This window comes from Xenopus laevis, chromosome 5L (assembly GCF_017654675.1).
Source record: "Xenopus laevis strain J_2021 chromosome 5L, Xenopus_laevis_v10.1, whole genome shotgun sequence".
NCBI classification, from domain to species: Eukaryota; Metazoa; Chordata; class Amphibia; order Anura; family Pipidae; genus Xenopus; species Xenopus laevis.
The window spans coordinates 112,873,761-112,889,906 of record NC_054379.1 but is presented as its reverse complement, the minus strand read 5'-3'; the positions used below and the strand labels follow the sequence as shown (position 1 = coordinate 112,889,906).

Sequence of the window (16,146 nt, the reverse complement as noted above, 5' to 3'; positions counted from 1 at the left end):
GCGGAGAGAGGAAGGGCGGATGCGGAAGTGCGTGTCAGCGTGAGGCGCAGGTTTGGGCGCGAAGGGAGATCGCGGTTATTTAGGTGCGCAATAAGGCGGCGGTAGGGAGGGAAGCCTAATCCGGTGCGTATGCAGAGAGTAGTTGAAAGAATGCATAGCAGGGAAGCAAGGTTGGAAGGGGGTAAAGGTGATAGTACTCACCATCCGATGCCAGCTAATCCAAGCCCGTTTGTAAATTCTCCCTGTACAAACACAAATAAAAATATATATGAAGGAACCACATATATCTGTATCTGTATTAGAAAATACATCCAGTAGGGTGTATAGCGCTGCTGCAGGCCTCCGAAGAGCGGGAAGCAGCGCAGGGAGAGAGGAGCAAGCCTGCAGACCTCCGTAGAGCGGGAAGGCTATAGGGCATAGGAAAAAAGAAGTAAAGCTGGAGAGGCACCTGAAAAGTATCAATGGCCCCTTAGTGTGGCGTGATCTTAACAAGTAGTTGTGATCAGTTGCTCCAGCCACCGAAATTTATGTCTTCTCCTTCTGAGGACACTAAACGAAACTGGGGTTAGTAGGAGGAGGCAGGGGATGAAGCCCAGAGCAGGAGGAGGAGTCAAAGGTTTAACTGTTTAGTGTCCAATCTCCAGCTGCAGGATCTTCATCCCCATGGTGCCTGTGTCCCCCAATTTAGGCAAGAGAAATGTTAATAGTAAATAATAAAAGTATGTCCAGAAACTCACAAAAGGTTAAAGGCAAAATTAGGAGGGAAAGCTATTCTGACTCTGTGGTCACTATCTTATAGGCGGATTATGTAGGTACTGCAGGCAACCAAAAAATAAATGAATTCATTAACCCCCACCGCTGATGAGTACGCTCATGTTAGGGAGATTAAAAAAAAAAAAAGGCTATTTATCAGCAAGAGTTTTGCTCTTCACTTTTTATTGCAGATGTATAAACATCCGTATTAGCATCAGCCTCAGGCCGGCCTCTTCCACCCGCACGATTACCCTACATGCCCAGGTAAACCAGAGGCTCTGCCTACAGTATCATCTACCCAACCACCCCCAGTAAGCGCGCGTTAACATTGCTTTCACCCTTAATCGGAGGTACATTTTTATCAATTCTAGCAAAGTTCTGTTGCCCTGCCTAATGAAACTAAAAGAATATGTGCGTGACACACGTATCACTCACTATACGCAGGTAGTGTTGCCATCTGGCCATTATTTTCCTGGCCTGTCTGTGAAAATCCCTATGTTATTAATACGGAAAAAAGATATATTGGAAGGCCAGTATTTTTTTCCCTAGAAAAGGTGGCAACCCTATACACAGCCTTTGAAAAAGCTTGCGTAGATCAAGCGAAACACGTGTTTATACATCAGCAATAGCAAGTGAAGAGCGAAACTCTTGCTGATAAATGGCCCTTGTTTTATCTCCCCAACGTGAGAGAGTACTTCACCAGTGGTGGGCTTTAATTAATTTATTTTTTGGTTGCCTGCAATACCTACAAGTTTACGTCTATCATGACACAATTGTTATTAGAGTATGTGAATGCACTGACTTTGCTCAGATTTTCTATAGCATTTAACACTCTACAATGCGCCTATAAGCTAGTGACCAGATAAAACCGAATAACCTTCCCTCCTAATTTTGCTCTTAACCGCCTGTTTGTTTCTGGACATACTTTTATAGTTTACTATTAAAAGATACATTTTAATTTATGTTTGATGGGACTCCCTGACTACACAATGGATGGGTGCAGCTAAATGGGACATTTTTTTTTTGTTAATCAAGTACTTTACTTGACCCTGCACACCATTTATTTCCTTTCCATCCAATGGAAGGTGCTCTCAATTATTTATCTTGGCGCATTTGTTAACTTACCAAATGAGCTGGTTAAAGGAGAACTAAAGTCTAACTAAAGAAGTTGCTAGAAATGTTGTACATTGTGTTTTGTACCAGACACCGCCCTTTAGCAGTAAAGATCTGTGTCTCCAAAGATGCCAGAGTAGCTCCCCATCTTCTTTTCTGCTCATTCACTGCACATGCTCTGTACTGCTGTCACTTCCTTAGCTGAGGGACCCACTCACAATATACAGGACACATAGAATATACATGTCATAATATAAGGCTGATTTGTAATTAATACAGATAATTACTACATGGCATCACAGAAACCAGTGCAATTAGCATCAGAATTTAATAATCAGCCCAATTGCTGCTATTGAGAAGCTGAAACAAGTATATAAAATATGGCATTTTCCGCCATATTTTAGGGTTTAGTTCTCCTTTAAGAGATACCAGGAAGTATAGTTCTCCCAGTTACCAGTCCCTGTCACAAAGATATGGCAGCTTCATGATATAAATTTTCTAGGAATTCCATATCAATTTTATACAGCCATTTTAATAACAAAAAAAAAAAAACCTAATTTGTTTTGACAAATTAAACTTTGTTACTTCTATCTACAAGTCAAAGGTGCATCAAATCTAGTTTTACTGCTGCATGCTCTTTGCATTATTGCATGCTAACATAATAAATATTAAATACAAGAAACAAAATGTCATTAATAATTCATGGTAATTTTATGTCTCACAGCCAACCAATGTCATTTCCCACAACTGACCAAAGGTGGAAATGGGGGGGGGGAAAAAAAATCTGAGGTAACGATGGAGGGTATAAACTGCCCTTCTAAATCTCTTTCTTCAAAGTCGTGGAAGTATTATGCTATTCAAGTAGAGCTTAGATTGATTCCAAGGGAAAGGAAATGAAGCTTTAATGTTTAATCCATGAGTCGGCGTTCGCAAAGTTCTTTATAAATCCTTTTCCGCACTCTAGGCATGTCCTCTTGGGAAAATTGAAAAGGCTGATCTAAAGCGAGGCACTTGCAGTACTGAAAAGAAATAAGGAAAAATTATTCTTAATTAAGTAGCAACCTGACTTAACTGGTACCTCTATATTACTGAACTGGCATCTTCCAACAAAAACTAGTAAACAGGATATTGTAAGGATTGACTTGTACATCTAACAATGCACAGGATTCAGCTGAATCATAGCACCTTTTACAGGATTCTGATTTAGCCAAAACCAAACCTGAACCCTTGGAGTCACATGACTTTAAATCTTAGGACAAATTTATGCAAATATGGATTTGTCTTTAGTTCACAATTTGGCTGAATCCAAAAATGTATATATTCAATGAATCCCTACTTTCTGTGCACATTCCTCTTTGCTGGCTGCCAGTAAACAAAAGGGACAACTCTGTTGTAAGTGATGGACTTCGAAATAAAACACGTTCAGTGCAAACCCTGTCCATTAAACAAATGTAAAATGAGGGGTTACACTGCTTTCTTAAGCCTGTTTTCAGTAGAAAACAATGGGAAATATTCGGCAATGGCAATGCCAATGGGTGCTGCTGAGGAAAGCTTGGGCATTCCCAAGAGCCCTTAAAAAGAAACTTTTTGTTGCCTATGTATGTAGATACGTTACTATCCTTTCAAACATTCTAATCTCTGAACCAATGACTGAATTTAAATGCATGCTAAAAGCTATCTACGATGCTTCTTATACTTATATTTACGTATACTCACCTGAAGCACAAACACACCGCAGTCACTGTCATTCTTCTGTTGTGGAATGCACTATAGATGAAAGTTTTAAAGAATTACCATAGAATTTCATTGCAAAAAGTAACCTATAGCTTATGGTTTAAAAGTATATTTGTTTGAGAACTTTAAACAGTCATATTTACATTCATTTAATCCCCAGTCAACTATAGCACTGCTTCCTTTACCTACAAATGTCTAGGCCTTTATTTGTCCTGCTGAATGGCAGCACCTACAAATATACTTCCACATGTCCAAGTAAAGGGTCACTAACTGGATGCACCTCTACAATTACCAACAAACCAAACAATAACGTAATGTACCTTTGTTATAGCAGTTTGCCAGTCCTGAAGAAACTCTGGGTGGTTTTTCTCCCTGGCTTCCGTTAGTAGATATTTTCGTATATTCTGGAATATACAATGTGCACACCAAAGTATTAGATCAATTTTCATTTAACCTTCCTTAAAAATTCAGGGATGCACCGAATCCAGGATTCGGCCTTTTTAAGCAGGATTCGGATTTGGCCGAATCCTTCTGCCCGGCCGAACTGAATCTGAATTTGCATATGCAAATTAGGGGTGAGGAGGGAAATCGCATTACTTTTTGTCACAAAACAAGGAAGTAAAAAATGTTTTCCTTCTTCCCACCCGGATTAAGTTCGGTATTCGGCCGAATGTTTTGTGAAGGATTCGGGGGTTCGGCTGAATCCAAAATAGTGGATTCGGTGCATCCCTATTAAAAATAACTATATTTACTCCTATATTTTGCTGTTAAAAACCCATATGAGAAATATGCATTTCTAATCATGTCAGACACTTTCTAAATGTACATAATGTAATAACCACTTAAATGTATTCCAGTTATCTCTGTACACTCCCCTCCCTCAACTGCCAAATAAAATCTTGACAAGGTAAGTGGAGGAGAACTACCAGCAAAAAATTCAGAAAACAATATATTTAATAACGATCTTACCTCTACACAGAACTTAAAATGGATGCCTTGAGAGTCATAAAACGAAATAATTTTTTGTGGGATATTCACAGTAATGAGAGACCAATGCACTTCTAAATGTATGGGAATTAACAGCAGAGACTTCTCGAAAAAATCCACCTATGAAAACACAAGCAGACATTTTACTCAATATTATGACAGGTAAGACTTGTTGGTGAGAGAGTGTGTAGTGCCACTCGGAAACAAACATTTCACCCTACAATGAGACGAAGCACTGAATAACTTACTGAATTATAGCCCATTATATGTTATTATGAACAGCAGAATAGAATAAAATCTCTTGATAATCTTTAACATAACTCAAAGTAACTATGAGAGCATCTGGTTGTATAAATGTAACCCCCACCCCCAAATATATATATTCTTTTCAGATTCCTTCTGGAAAGAAGATGCTTGATCATGTTGCTTCCTCATATCACAGGTAAAGAGAGTGTGTAGTGCCACTCAGAAACAAACAACATTACCTTATCCTACAATGAGACGAAGCACTGAATAACTTACTGAATAATAGCCCATTATATGTTATTATGAACAGCAGAATAGAATAAAATCTCTTGATAATCTTTACCATAACTCAAAGTAACTATGAGAGCATCTGTTGTATAAATGTAAGCACCCCCCCAAATATATTTATTCTTTTCAGATTCTTTCTGGAAAGAAGATGCTTGATCATGTTGCTTACTCATATCACAGGTACATGCAAAGTTTTAACATCTGAAAACACAATATTCACCATATACGCTAAAACAAACTGATCAATGAGGAACCGACCTGCTGACCATTTAATTTCTTGTGTCCTGGAGTGCAGAAATTTACATTCAAAAGTTATGCTATTTATTAGGGATGCACCAAATCCAGGATTCAGCCTTTTTCAGCAGGATTCAGATTTGACCGAATCCTTCTGCCTGGCCAAACCAAATCCTAATTTGTATATGCACATTAGGGGAGGCGAGGGAAATCGTGTGACTTTTTGTCACAAAACAAGGAAGTATATGCAAGCTTATGCAAAGTAGAATTCAGATCGGTATTCAACCGAATCTTTTGCGAAGGATTCAGGGGTTAGGCCGAATCCAAAATAGTGGATTCAGTGCATCCCTACTATTTATGCAATAGCTGTTATGACTAATGCAAATCATTATTACATGAACACTTCAGATTCTTATGTAGCGGACCCTGAAATTCTTATTGGCCTTATAATAACACCGCAACGTAACCCCTGACTAATAAAACTAAATCCTACTACACTCATGCTGGTCATTAAAACATTTTAGAACAGTTTTAAATCAAGGATTCTTTAAAGAAAACAAAATACCTTCTTAGTCCATCTTTTTACCCCATTGTAACCTTTGGTAACCAACTGTCTGTGGAAAAAGCTGTTCAAAAAATGTACCTGGGGAGAAAAAAAAAAAAAAAAAAAAAAAAAAAAAGCTTTAAACACCTTTAAAAATATCATGAATCAGCCAGATTCTGAATGACCTATCTTTAGGACAAGTGTCAGTCTGCTACAATTTAGCAGATGCCCTAATCAAAACAAGCAACAGTGCAACCCTATTTCATACGTGTAAATGCAAGACAAATATAATTTGTATTTGGACATTAAGGGATGAAATATACCAACTTACACGTATTTTAAAGTCAGTGTAATGACTTTGCAAATATGTAGCAAGAGTTCAAATAAGTTTTTTTTTTTTACATGGCTTTTCAATCTATCTATAATGTCACCACTACTTTCACACCAGCAAATATTAGATGGTGATAAATAATGGTGTACTTTTTGGTATTAGTATGGCCTAAAAAGTATGGCCTAAAAAAAAAAAAAACCACACCTTTATAAATATGCAGATTAACCATGTTATTAATTATTTTTTTCACCACAATTTATTCGCTAACAATTTTCCTAGAATTATTTCAGCAGTGAATACAATGTAAAGATGCCCAACACATGAAATAAGAATCAAACTACACACCTTGTCAGGTACTGCATCCATTATGAGCTCACCATACATGTTTATAACCTGTAAAAGTAAGTAAGTAAAATATCAAGCAATCAGTGAAACACTGGAGAACAATAATATTCAGCAAAACATGGCTAGCAGAAATGGCAGATTCACTATCATAAATGCACAAAGAAAATGCCAAAACAGATTTCCCACATGCTGCCACTGGCATGTTTGACACATAATATTATGTTCTTTTGGTGAATTGGATGCCTTGAATCTTCTGCCAAAAGGAGAGCACCTTATACCACTGGTGAGACTTGTGAAGAAAACACAAATAGTTGTACCACACAAGGAGCTCTGACTTACGTATAAGTAATAATGTACTTCCGGTTTTAAACATTTTATATTAAAAATACATATTTAAAAGGAACTTATCTTCAGAGATTTGCAGCCCTTTCAGCTGGGAGAGAAAATGTGTAAAGATGCCCATAATGCAGTATTATTACAAGCAACATTCATCAACCTATCTACAATCTTGTTCACCTTCTGAACACATTCAGTTGTTTTCAGATTATTCACAGAAAGACTTTTTTTTTTTTTTTTTTACAGAAGTTTTCTTTTTGAAGTTTAATGTTCGCGTCTCTGGTATCAGTCTGGCAGCTCAGTGATCCAGGCGCAGAATCTAAACTATAACAATTTTCTACACAAGTTAATACATTTCTCAGCAGAATATGTGGAATATTAGCAACTATTGTATCAATTATAACAGCTGCTTTTAATGAAACTCGGGGATTATGCTCAGCAGTAGTAATGTGTGGGCTGGTGCGAAAACCCGTGGGTCAGGCCAGCTACCACAAATAATCTACTGGCCAGGTTTGGGGCTAGTGCTCCCTTCTGCTCCCCCACCTATAACCTCACACTACCAACTTCCGTTCGCTGAATTTATAGACTAGTGCCTGCCCTGGCCCTTTTGTGATGTCACAGTGGGGCGGGCACAGGTCTGTAAATAGAGGGGACTGAGCAGCGCGGGCCAGGCCAGGTTCAGAGGGAGGCAACTAACTAAAATAACAACTAATGTATCAGTTAAGAGCAGTTTACAGACAGTGACCCCCACTCCCAGATCTGCTTCAGAAAGATAAGAAGGTGAAAAAATAAACTTTACACTTCAATTTTAGAAAAACAGTCACAAATAGAAAGTAACTCCTAAAAGTCTTATTTTGGTGAACTATCTGAAAACAACTGAACTTAAAAAAAAAAAAGTTGCAAGGTGAAGAAACCCTTTAAGATTTGGCCTTACAATTGTTTGACATCTGTGAGAGCACACAAACCAAACAGACTTTTTTACTTACTTGATCGTTAAGCCAATTTTGTCCATCTAGAGTAGCAAGATCATCCATATCAAGCATGTGTTTATTATAGAAAACACGAAAATTGCATGTAGGAGCTTTGGAATGCTTGGCTCTGTACTTTGTTATCTCCTTACTAATAAAGGATATCCTAAAAGATACAGAGGTAACAAGATAAGAAACCGGTTAAACTCAATATATCAGGGCAAATGAACCTACAGCAAGCACTACACTTGAATCGATGTACATTACATGCCTAACAAATAAGAGATGGTAGCATAAAAAAAAAAAAAATCTTAAAAGCTGGCCACTAGGGATGGGCGAATTTTTTCGCCTTGTTTCGCCGAAAAAATGATGCCCATAGACTTGTATGGTGTTGTGTGTCAAAATAAAAAGAGGCGCGTCAAAAAAATTTCGCCACGCAACAAAATGTTTTTGACGCCCATAGACTTTAATGGGCATCGGCGAGATTTCGCTGGCGGCGAATTTTTGGGGAAACGAAACTGGTCAAATTTGCCATTTCGCTGGCGGCGAATTTTTGGCGAAACGAAACTGGTCAAATTCGCCCATCCCTACTGGCCACTATAACTATTTCTGATTTTCGGGACACTTCACATGCTCTCTAAGCTTTGGGATAATGTAGAGAGTTTTTGTTCTAAGCAGAAAGGTTATATCTATACAGCTAACCCAATACATCACTCATGCTGGATAATTTTTATTAATCAGGAGGGGTACATTTGGGAGACTATATTTATCTATCTGCAGTTTTGTAGGATATAATGTTCATTTGTGCTTTATATGTATATGTGTGGCCATTTAGGCAAACCTGCATCCATGCAATGTATCTGTAAAACAAGGAGGGTCCAGGTACTGACCCAGCCAATGTGCGCTGTGCTGGTTCATTTGTTTTGCCACAGACACATTCTCACATAGCAAAGGTTGTGCAAAACATATGGCAGTTGGAAAGGAAAAGAGAAAACAAATGATAGGAGAATAATATAGTAAAACAGTATGAAAATTACAGACCTGGTGGAAAAATCTTCTTTAAAAGACTCCTTTAAACAAGTCAATATATCTTTTTCTGATAATGGAATCAGGCTTCCATATTTTTTTATGATATCATCCAGAAGGCCTTGAGTAGAAATTGAACAAAAAAGCATTAAGAGGTAGTAAGGCGTACCAACACATGAGACGAGGCATCATGCAACACATTTTTGTAACATTAAAAAAAAAACAAAACCATGTTGCTTTTCCCCATGCCCGTCTGCAACAAACTCACCTAGGGGCATTATTTCTTCTGTAGGTTTATAATACAAGAGAGCAACGCAACACTTGATAGAAAAGTTGTGTTGCCTGCTCCCACATTAGCTCAAATAACAATTACACTCCACAGTATAACTATGTGCCATCACACCCCCCCACACACACGAACAAACATTTTTTCTAAATGTCCCTCTGTGCACATCCAACCCTACCACTAGCGTCTCCAACTCCCCACCTACTCTCAGGGAGGAGAGCAGCTGGAGAGGGGGTATTTCTATACTACACAGAAAACAGACCCCCAAGGTCTGGCCTAATCCTGAATCCTTTGTGAAAGATTCAGCTGAATACCAAACCGAATCCGAACCCTAATTGGCATATGTAAATTAGTGGAAAAAAAAAAAAAAAAAAAAAAAAAAAAAAAGAACCACACACGGCTGGGAAATTATTCACAAAAGTGGCGTTCACAAAAAAAAAAAAATAACTGGATTAAAATTGCTGTTACGCTACTTAGGTAAAAATGGCAATTTTTTTATGCTTTGGAGTTACATTAACATTTACAGTCATTTTTCTATCTGTTCTTGCGGTGGACTCAATTATTTAGTAGCTTGGCTTGAATCCTCCTTCTCTGCTCATCCCTGTTTAGCCACAAGCCCGATAAGTCCTTCCCTGCCCCCATGCTGGTTTAACAATGATATATGCTTTATATAGTCCAAAATGAGGTAACTGGGGTTCATTTACTAAATATAATATATGTAACAGTGGGTGATGCAGTGTACCTGTTTTATTTTTTTAATCATCTGTACAAGATTAACAGTACTTATGCTTCACCGTTTAATCCAGCTTTCGGTTTTGAAACTTGTACATGTTACTATATTAAGCTGAGCTGGCAATGCTTTGGATCCTTATGAGCTGTGCAATAAGAAAGACCAGAGATTATTGATCATTCAAATGACAGTTAAACTGACAGCTCGTAAATATTATTGCAGTCAGCATCACTAAATAGCCAGTCCTGCTGTAGTACAATGCATATATTGTATCCGTTTTATTTTTAGACATTTGACTTTTCTGATTATTTTACACCTTTTCTATAAATATTAATAATAAAATGAATGGTGTATGTTTTTGACTCGGAACAGCCGTGATTGTTATAATAAGGAAAGCATATCAAAAAAACTCTATTGAAAATGACCTCTGTAGGGCAGCTATGGGGTATATTTATCAAAGAATGAAGGTAGAGATCCCCAAAATCCACTAGTGTGAAATTCCGCCACTATCCATTCATTTCTATGGAATTTTTAAAAGGGTGTTTATCAATGGGTGAAAGTTCACCCTTTGATAAATACGCCTTTAAAAATCCCATAGAAATGAATGGAGAGTCGGTATTTCACTCTAGTGGACTGTTGTGATCTCTAACTTCACTTTTTGATAAATATAGCTCTAAGAATCAAAAAATTAATAACTATTAGTTCAGCTTTACCATAGATTAACTTTTAAACAAAGAATTGGAAGCATCATTATTTTAAAGGCCGCCTATCACAGTAAAACAGTTTCCTCCACTGTAGGTGCAGGTTAACAGAACCCAAACTCAAGTTGGGGTAACAATACTATTTGGGCCAGAAAATAAATGCTCCTAGGAGGTGGCTGCATTTAGAAGGAGCTCTCAGAGCAGACAGGCATGTTTGGTCAGACACATGCATGATAAGCAGTTGCCTGGCTCACTCATTATGTGCATGTATGTGCGATGTAGGATCAGGCGATCCTACATCAAATTCATGCTCATAATGCTAGGATGCTCCTCATTATTTGCATGCTTAGGGTCCCACCATGGTCTCCCTGTGCAGGTGTCATAGCGCTCACTATGAGAATTTTCTGGCCCAAATAGTATTCTTTCTCCCACCAAAGCGTGTGCTCTATTAGACAACACCTCCATGGAGGGAAAGAATTTAATGAAAATTAGGTGGACTTCACATGACGTACTGTTGTCTAAATCCAGAACTGATCAATATATGGTCTCTTTCAATAAAAGTAATTCCCTTTAAGCAAGAGATACTCATATCTTTTACAAAAGATTGTTCAAAAGTTATGGTTGTTGAAAGATACTATATAGCCAGCAGCAAATGCCATTGACTTTAATGCATCTTCCCATCAAAAGAGACTCAAGTATGCATTTTCTGGCCAAAATATGCCCCACGTGCTAACTGAAGCCAATAGCTTTTGCCACTGGCTGTATCAGACCCTAGTGGTGTTTTGTCTCCACCCAATGTGACATTGGCCTAAGCAGCAACAACACAGTGCTACTAGCCATAATTTATACTGCAGACAAATAACACAATTTTTAAAAATTCTAGAAAACAGCTGCCAAAAATAGCACTCTACATTTCTTTTTATTTAGCAATATACTATAATCTTACAGTTATTGCTATGCCTGATCTATGACTGTATTAATTCTCAACGTATACAAAAAAAAAAAAAAAAAAGTGTGCGCAACTTTTAGGGCTTTGCCACAGAAAATTTTGCATTGCCACTACTTACAGACATAGCATTTAAAACAATTTAACAAATTAACTTTTAGCAATTTACAGAATATTCTTCACAAATTGTCAGCCTACATTTTTTTTATAAATTGCTTATTATTTGCTTTTCCTCTTCTGCCTCTTTCTTGCTTTCAGATTGAGTCACTGACCCCCAATAACCAAAAAAAAAGTAAAAAAAAACTATTGTTCTGTGATGCTGCACATTTATTACTACTTTTGTTACTTGTATTTGTATTCAGGCCATTTCCTTTTCAGCTTCCAGTCTCTCATTTAAACCACTGCCTGGTTGTTAGTGTAAATCGGATCCTAGCAACCAGGTAGCAGTTGAAATACCAAATCGGAGAGCTGTTAAAGGGTATGTAAAGGCAAAAAATAAGATCCCATTTTTACTTTCTTTAATGAAAAAGAAATCTATCTCCAATATACTTTAATAAAAAAAATGTGTACCGATTTTTATAATGAACCTGACTGTATGCAGTGAAATTCCCCCTTCGTTTTACTTACTCTGATTGCTGTGGATAGGAAACTTCAGACAGTCCCTAACTGCTCTGCAGGGAAACTGATCACAGAAGAGGGGAGCCCCCCACCTTACTTCACTGACCTCGAGCAGCTTTGGTTGTTTCCCTGTAGAGCAGCTGACAACTGTGTAGAGATTTGTATCCACAGACCAGTGCAGTCTGCATATTGTTTATTAATCAGTCTTGTTGTACAGCTTCTATGGCAGATCTTTGAATTGTGTTTTGATAATTTTGTTGTTTAACCTCCCAACAGAAGCCCAGACCACATTGAGCATGTGCATAGTCTTGCAGATATGTATAACATAGTTACAAGGTAGTGACCCCCTGCAACCTGCTTTGAAAACATAAATCATTTAGGCTTCTGGTGCAGTAAGTTCATGTTTATGTTTAGTATACAAAATACAGCATTTCTAGAATTATTCTATTTTCGACTTTAGTTCCCCTTTAAGCGATACGATATTTTAAAAACCACAAAATAAAAAAGGAAGAACAATTACAAATGTCAGAATATCACTGTGCATCACACTAAAAGTTAAAAGAGAACTAAACCCCTTTATGCACAAAAGCCCTCCTCAATGGCCTCCCTCACCTCTTCTTCCCTGCACAACCCATGACGTAGAAAATAGCTTCTATTTAAAAACCAAAGATAAAAATGCAGTGCAGAGGAGTTCATAGGTGCCAAGGAGCCTGCCGGAGCATGGAACAGTTGAAGCTGAACTCGGACTATCTCCAACTGCGCATGCTCTGCATTTTTATCTCAGTTTTTTAAACATAAGCATTTCTATGTAATAGACTGCACGATGTGGAAGGCCTAGGGAGGGCAGTTGATGGAGGCTTTTGTATGTAGAAGATTTAGTTATCCTTTAAATGTTAACTACCCTTTGACATATTTCTATTTAGCTGAAGAAACATACAATTCTTCAAATTTATAATTCAAGAGATCAGTTTTTTTTGGGTGCTGATTTTGCTGTAAACCAAAATCACTGGTGAACTATAATGTCATCCTGTTTCAATCACGTTAGGTTTAACTTGCTACAAATCACATCACTGTATGGGATATATATCAAAGATGTAAACCAAAACACTGTGGGATTGTAACAACTTAATGTAAGAAGCTGTAAATACCACAAATAAATGATGCTAGCTGCTCATCTGAAACACTGCTGATTATGTTCTGGCCATTCTTCACCCAGTCTCTTGCTAGCATATGTAAAGCCTCTTCAGATGGGCAGTCTTGTGTGTCTTGCGGTGGACTCTTACAGTAAGGGTGATCCAACAGCTTTGTATTAAACACACCCATTTTTGAGGATTCTTCAACATCCATGTGTGAAGAATCAGGACAGTTTTCCTGCATCTCCCCAGGAGCGGTTGCCTGGCATCCAGTATGATCGTTAATGGACAACTGCAACCTATCGGGAGCCATATGCATTAGTTCATCACCCTCCCTTGACTGTGTGTCTGTGTCCTCCTGACATGACACAGAGACTTCTTTTTCTGTCCCCAAAATACATACATCATCTGGATAACCAGCTGCTGCAGGAATGTCACTTATTTTTCTAGATACTGTGCTCCCACTTCCCCACGTAGCAGCTGGGCCATGCAGCTGATGCTGGCTGATTTTTAACACCGGTTTGCAGGAAACCACATTTACAATCTGACCGTCGATATTGTGCAGGTTAACAGTGTCATCTCTTAGGCAGCTGTTCGTTGTACATAAAATCCCCAATGTATTATTGTTCATATCGGATGGCCTGCTTATATCCTGCGCAGGTCTCAGAAGCTTTGACTTTATATAAGAAACAGTTTTGTGAAACTTGTCTCGAAACGATCTCCTGCAGCGGCTCCAAAAATCTCGCCGATATCGCTGCCTGTTCGGTTCTACAGCTTTAAAGTTCCTGTTCCTCCTTCGGAGCGCTTGGAATTGCAATCTACCGTAAATTGTGAACAGGGAAAGCTTTTTATGCATCATAAATAAAAGGAGCCTTCCCTTAGATAACAAATTGCACCTTCCCATTAGGCTTGGAGCGCCAAAGCATTTTTGCTGTACGGAAGAGGAAGGTTTTCGTCGGCGGCTGTTGAAGATCACAATGTTTTTCTTTCTTTCATCGTTACGGAGAGTCTGAGAGGTTTCTTCTTTTAACTGCAATTTTATCTTATTGCCAATGTCCTTGTTTAATTTATTTGGTGCTGCCTTCTGTGTGTCTCCCTGCAAGGCAATCTGCTGAGGAGCCAAACTGTTTCTTCTCACAATCTTTCGCCCCAATGAGAACTTAAGGAATTGTCTTCCTTTACAAGGAACCCCAAGAAATCTATGAATGTTTTTCAAGGAAATGGGTTTTGTTTTTGTTCTGACAGCAAATGCAAGTCTTCTTTGGGCAGGGCCTGTGATTTTCCTGTGGAGTGGGAAAACATTGTGTTGGTTTGTGAAATGGTAATGCAAGTTAAATCCTCCAACTCGTGTCTCCCATGACTGGGACGAGGCAAAGGCTCGGGCTCTTTTACAATGGAAGGGTTTTCTATGTGCTTTCATTTTTCCGCCACATTCTGAACGTGAAAGTAATCTGTAAAGCAACGACAAAGACGCATTAGTACAAAAGTAGCAGCGTCAATGCAGAAATAACCGAGAGAGGAACCACAAGTGGGACACAATGTCTCCAGCCAACCAGTACATATGTCCATCAGCTGAACAACTTTCCCTTCTCTACAACCAGGTGTTTTACTTACCTCCCAACTGTTCCGCGAAAACCCGATCTTCATAACACCCGCAGCTCCAGAACGCTGTTCCAAAACACAGCTCCACCGATCCTACCGGCCTGCTCTCACGGAGTTTTGTCACAGTCTCGCGAGACTACATTATGACGCACGCCTACAGCTTATATAAGCGTAATGACGCGCACGCAGACGCCTGGCAAATGACGAGAAACGCCAGTGTACGTCGTTGGTGTGGAGGAGCAAGCTGCCAGTACCACGTGCTTGCGTCTTAATAACAATGCATGTCGCCTCCAATACTTGAGCAGAGATACAAGTCATTCTTTTGTCTCCTCAGAGCTCCAGAATTTAAAAAAACCCTTTCCATTCTTGCCAACAGTTCCCACTGCTAGGTCAGCAGAGCCTTTCCTTTAGTATCTTTTTTTTTTATCTTTCAGTGAATTTGTCTGAACCAGAGCAATTTCTTTTATTTTACAATTTAGACAGAAAAACAAGGTGAAATTTAAGAAGACAACGGGTTAAAACCAAACAAAAGTAAACTCACGTTATTGGGCTGTTATAATACACAAAAGCCATGAATATCTTGTAAATTATATTCTTATAAACGGTGAGTTCTGATGTCATCAGTTATAAACGGTGAGTTCGGATGTCATTTCTGTCACATGACTTACTGAAACTTGTGTATTATAATAAATAAAGTACCCCCATTTGCAAAATATGATGATATTATTAGAAGTCACCTTGGAGCTCCATGACCTGTAAAAAACACTCGGCTTTCGGCCTTGTGTTTTTATATGGTCATAAAAATAATCGGTAACTTATAATATCCTTATATTTTATTAGAGGGGTACTTTATTCACTATATATTTCATGGTTGTATTAGAGGGCCTCTGTGTTCTGGTTTTACACAATTTAGGGACGGAATTAAGTAATTTACAAGAAAATGTTTGTTTTTTTTAAAAAACATCTTTTTTTTTGATGAACAGGCCAGGCTTTTCATGTTCTAGGCAATACAGGCATCTAGTAACACAATACTTCTACACTATATCTTAATGAACATCCATATGGGATTTTTTTTGTAAGATTGTACACCTCCCAACATTTTGGAAATAAAAAGAGGGACAAAAAAGTTGGCGAGCAGAGAAAATATTTTGGCCACACCCCCTAATTACCAGGTTCATTTTACAAAATTTGACAGGTTATAAAAGTTTGAACATATTTCTGTGTT

General features: G+C 38.2%; 1 protein-coding gene across 2 annotated transcripts; it reads right to left on the bottom strand.

Annotated features, from left to right (window-relative positions):
* Positions 1-2,558: 2,558 nt before the first annotated feature.
* On the bottom strand, positions 2,559-15,093 carry senp5.L (SUMO specific peptidase 5 L homeolog). 2 transcript variants are annotated; one of them, XM_018261585.2, is made up of 10 exons: positions 14,934-15,093; positions 13,335-14,770; positions 8,921-9,026; positions 7,898-8,045; positions 6,576-6,623; positions 5,921-5,998; positions 4,570-4,707; positions 3,921-4,004; positions 3,583-3,633; positions 2,559-2,885 (listed from the first exon to the last, which is right to left on the bottom strand). In XM_018261585.2, the coding sequence occupies exons 2-10, from the start codon at positions 14,737-14,739 to the stop codon at positions 2,775-2,777; spliced, it is 2,169 nt and encodes a 722-aa protein (XP_018117074.1). In that variant the 5' UTR covers positions 14,740-14,770; positions 14,934-15,093; the 3' UTR covers positions 2,559-2,774.
* Positions 15,094-16,146: the final 1,053 nt, after the last annotated feature.

What these genes read in the sequence shown, in the direction of transcription:
- senp5.L (XM_018261585.2), bottom strand. Translation starts at nt 14,739, where the DNA reads ATGAAAGCACATAGAAAACCCTTCCATTGTAAAAGAGCCCGAGCCTTT. An exon ending in AAAATTGGCTTAACGATCAA is followed by an intron (nt 6,624 to 7,897) that starts GTAAGTAAAAAA and finishes TTACTTTTACAG; the next exon opens with GTTATAAACATGTATGGTGA. An exon ending in TAAAAAGATGGACTAAGAAG is followed by an intron (nt 4,708 to 5,920) that starts GTATTTTGTTTT and finishes GTGTTTTCATAG; the next exon opens with GTGGATTTTTTCGAGAAGTC.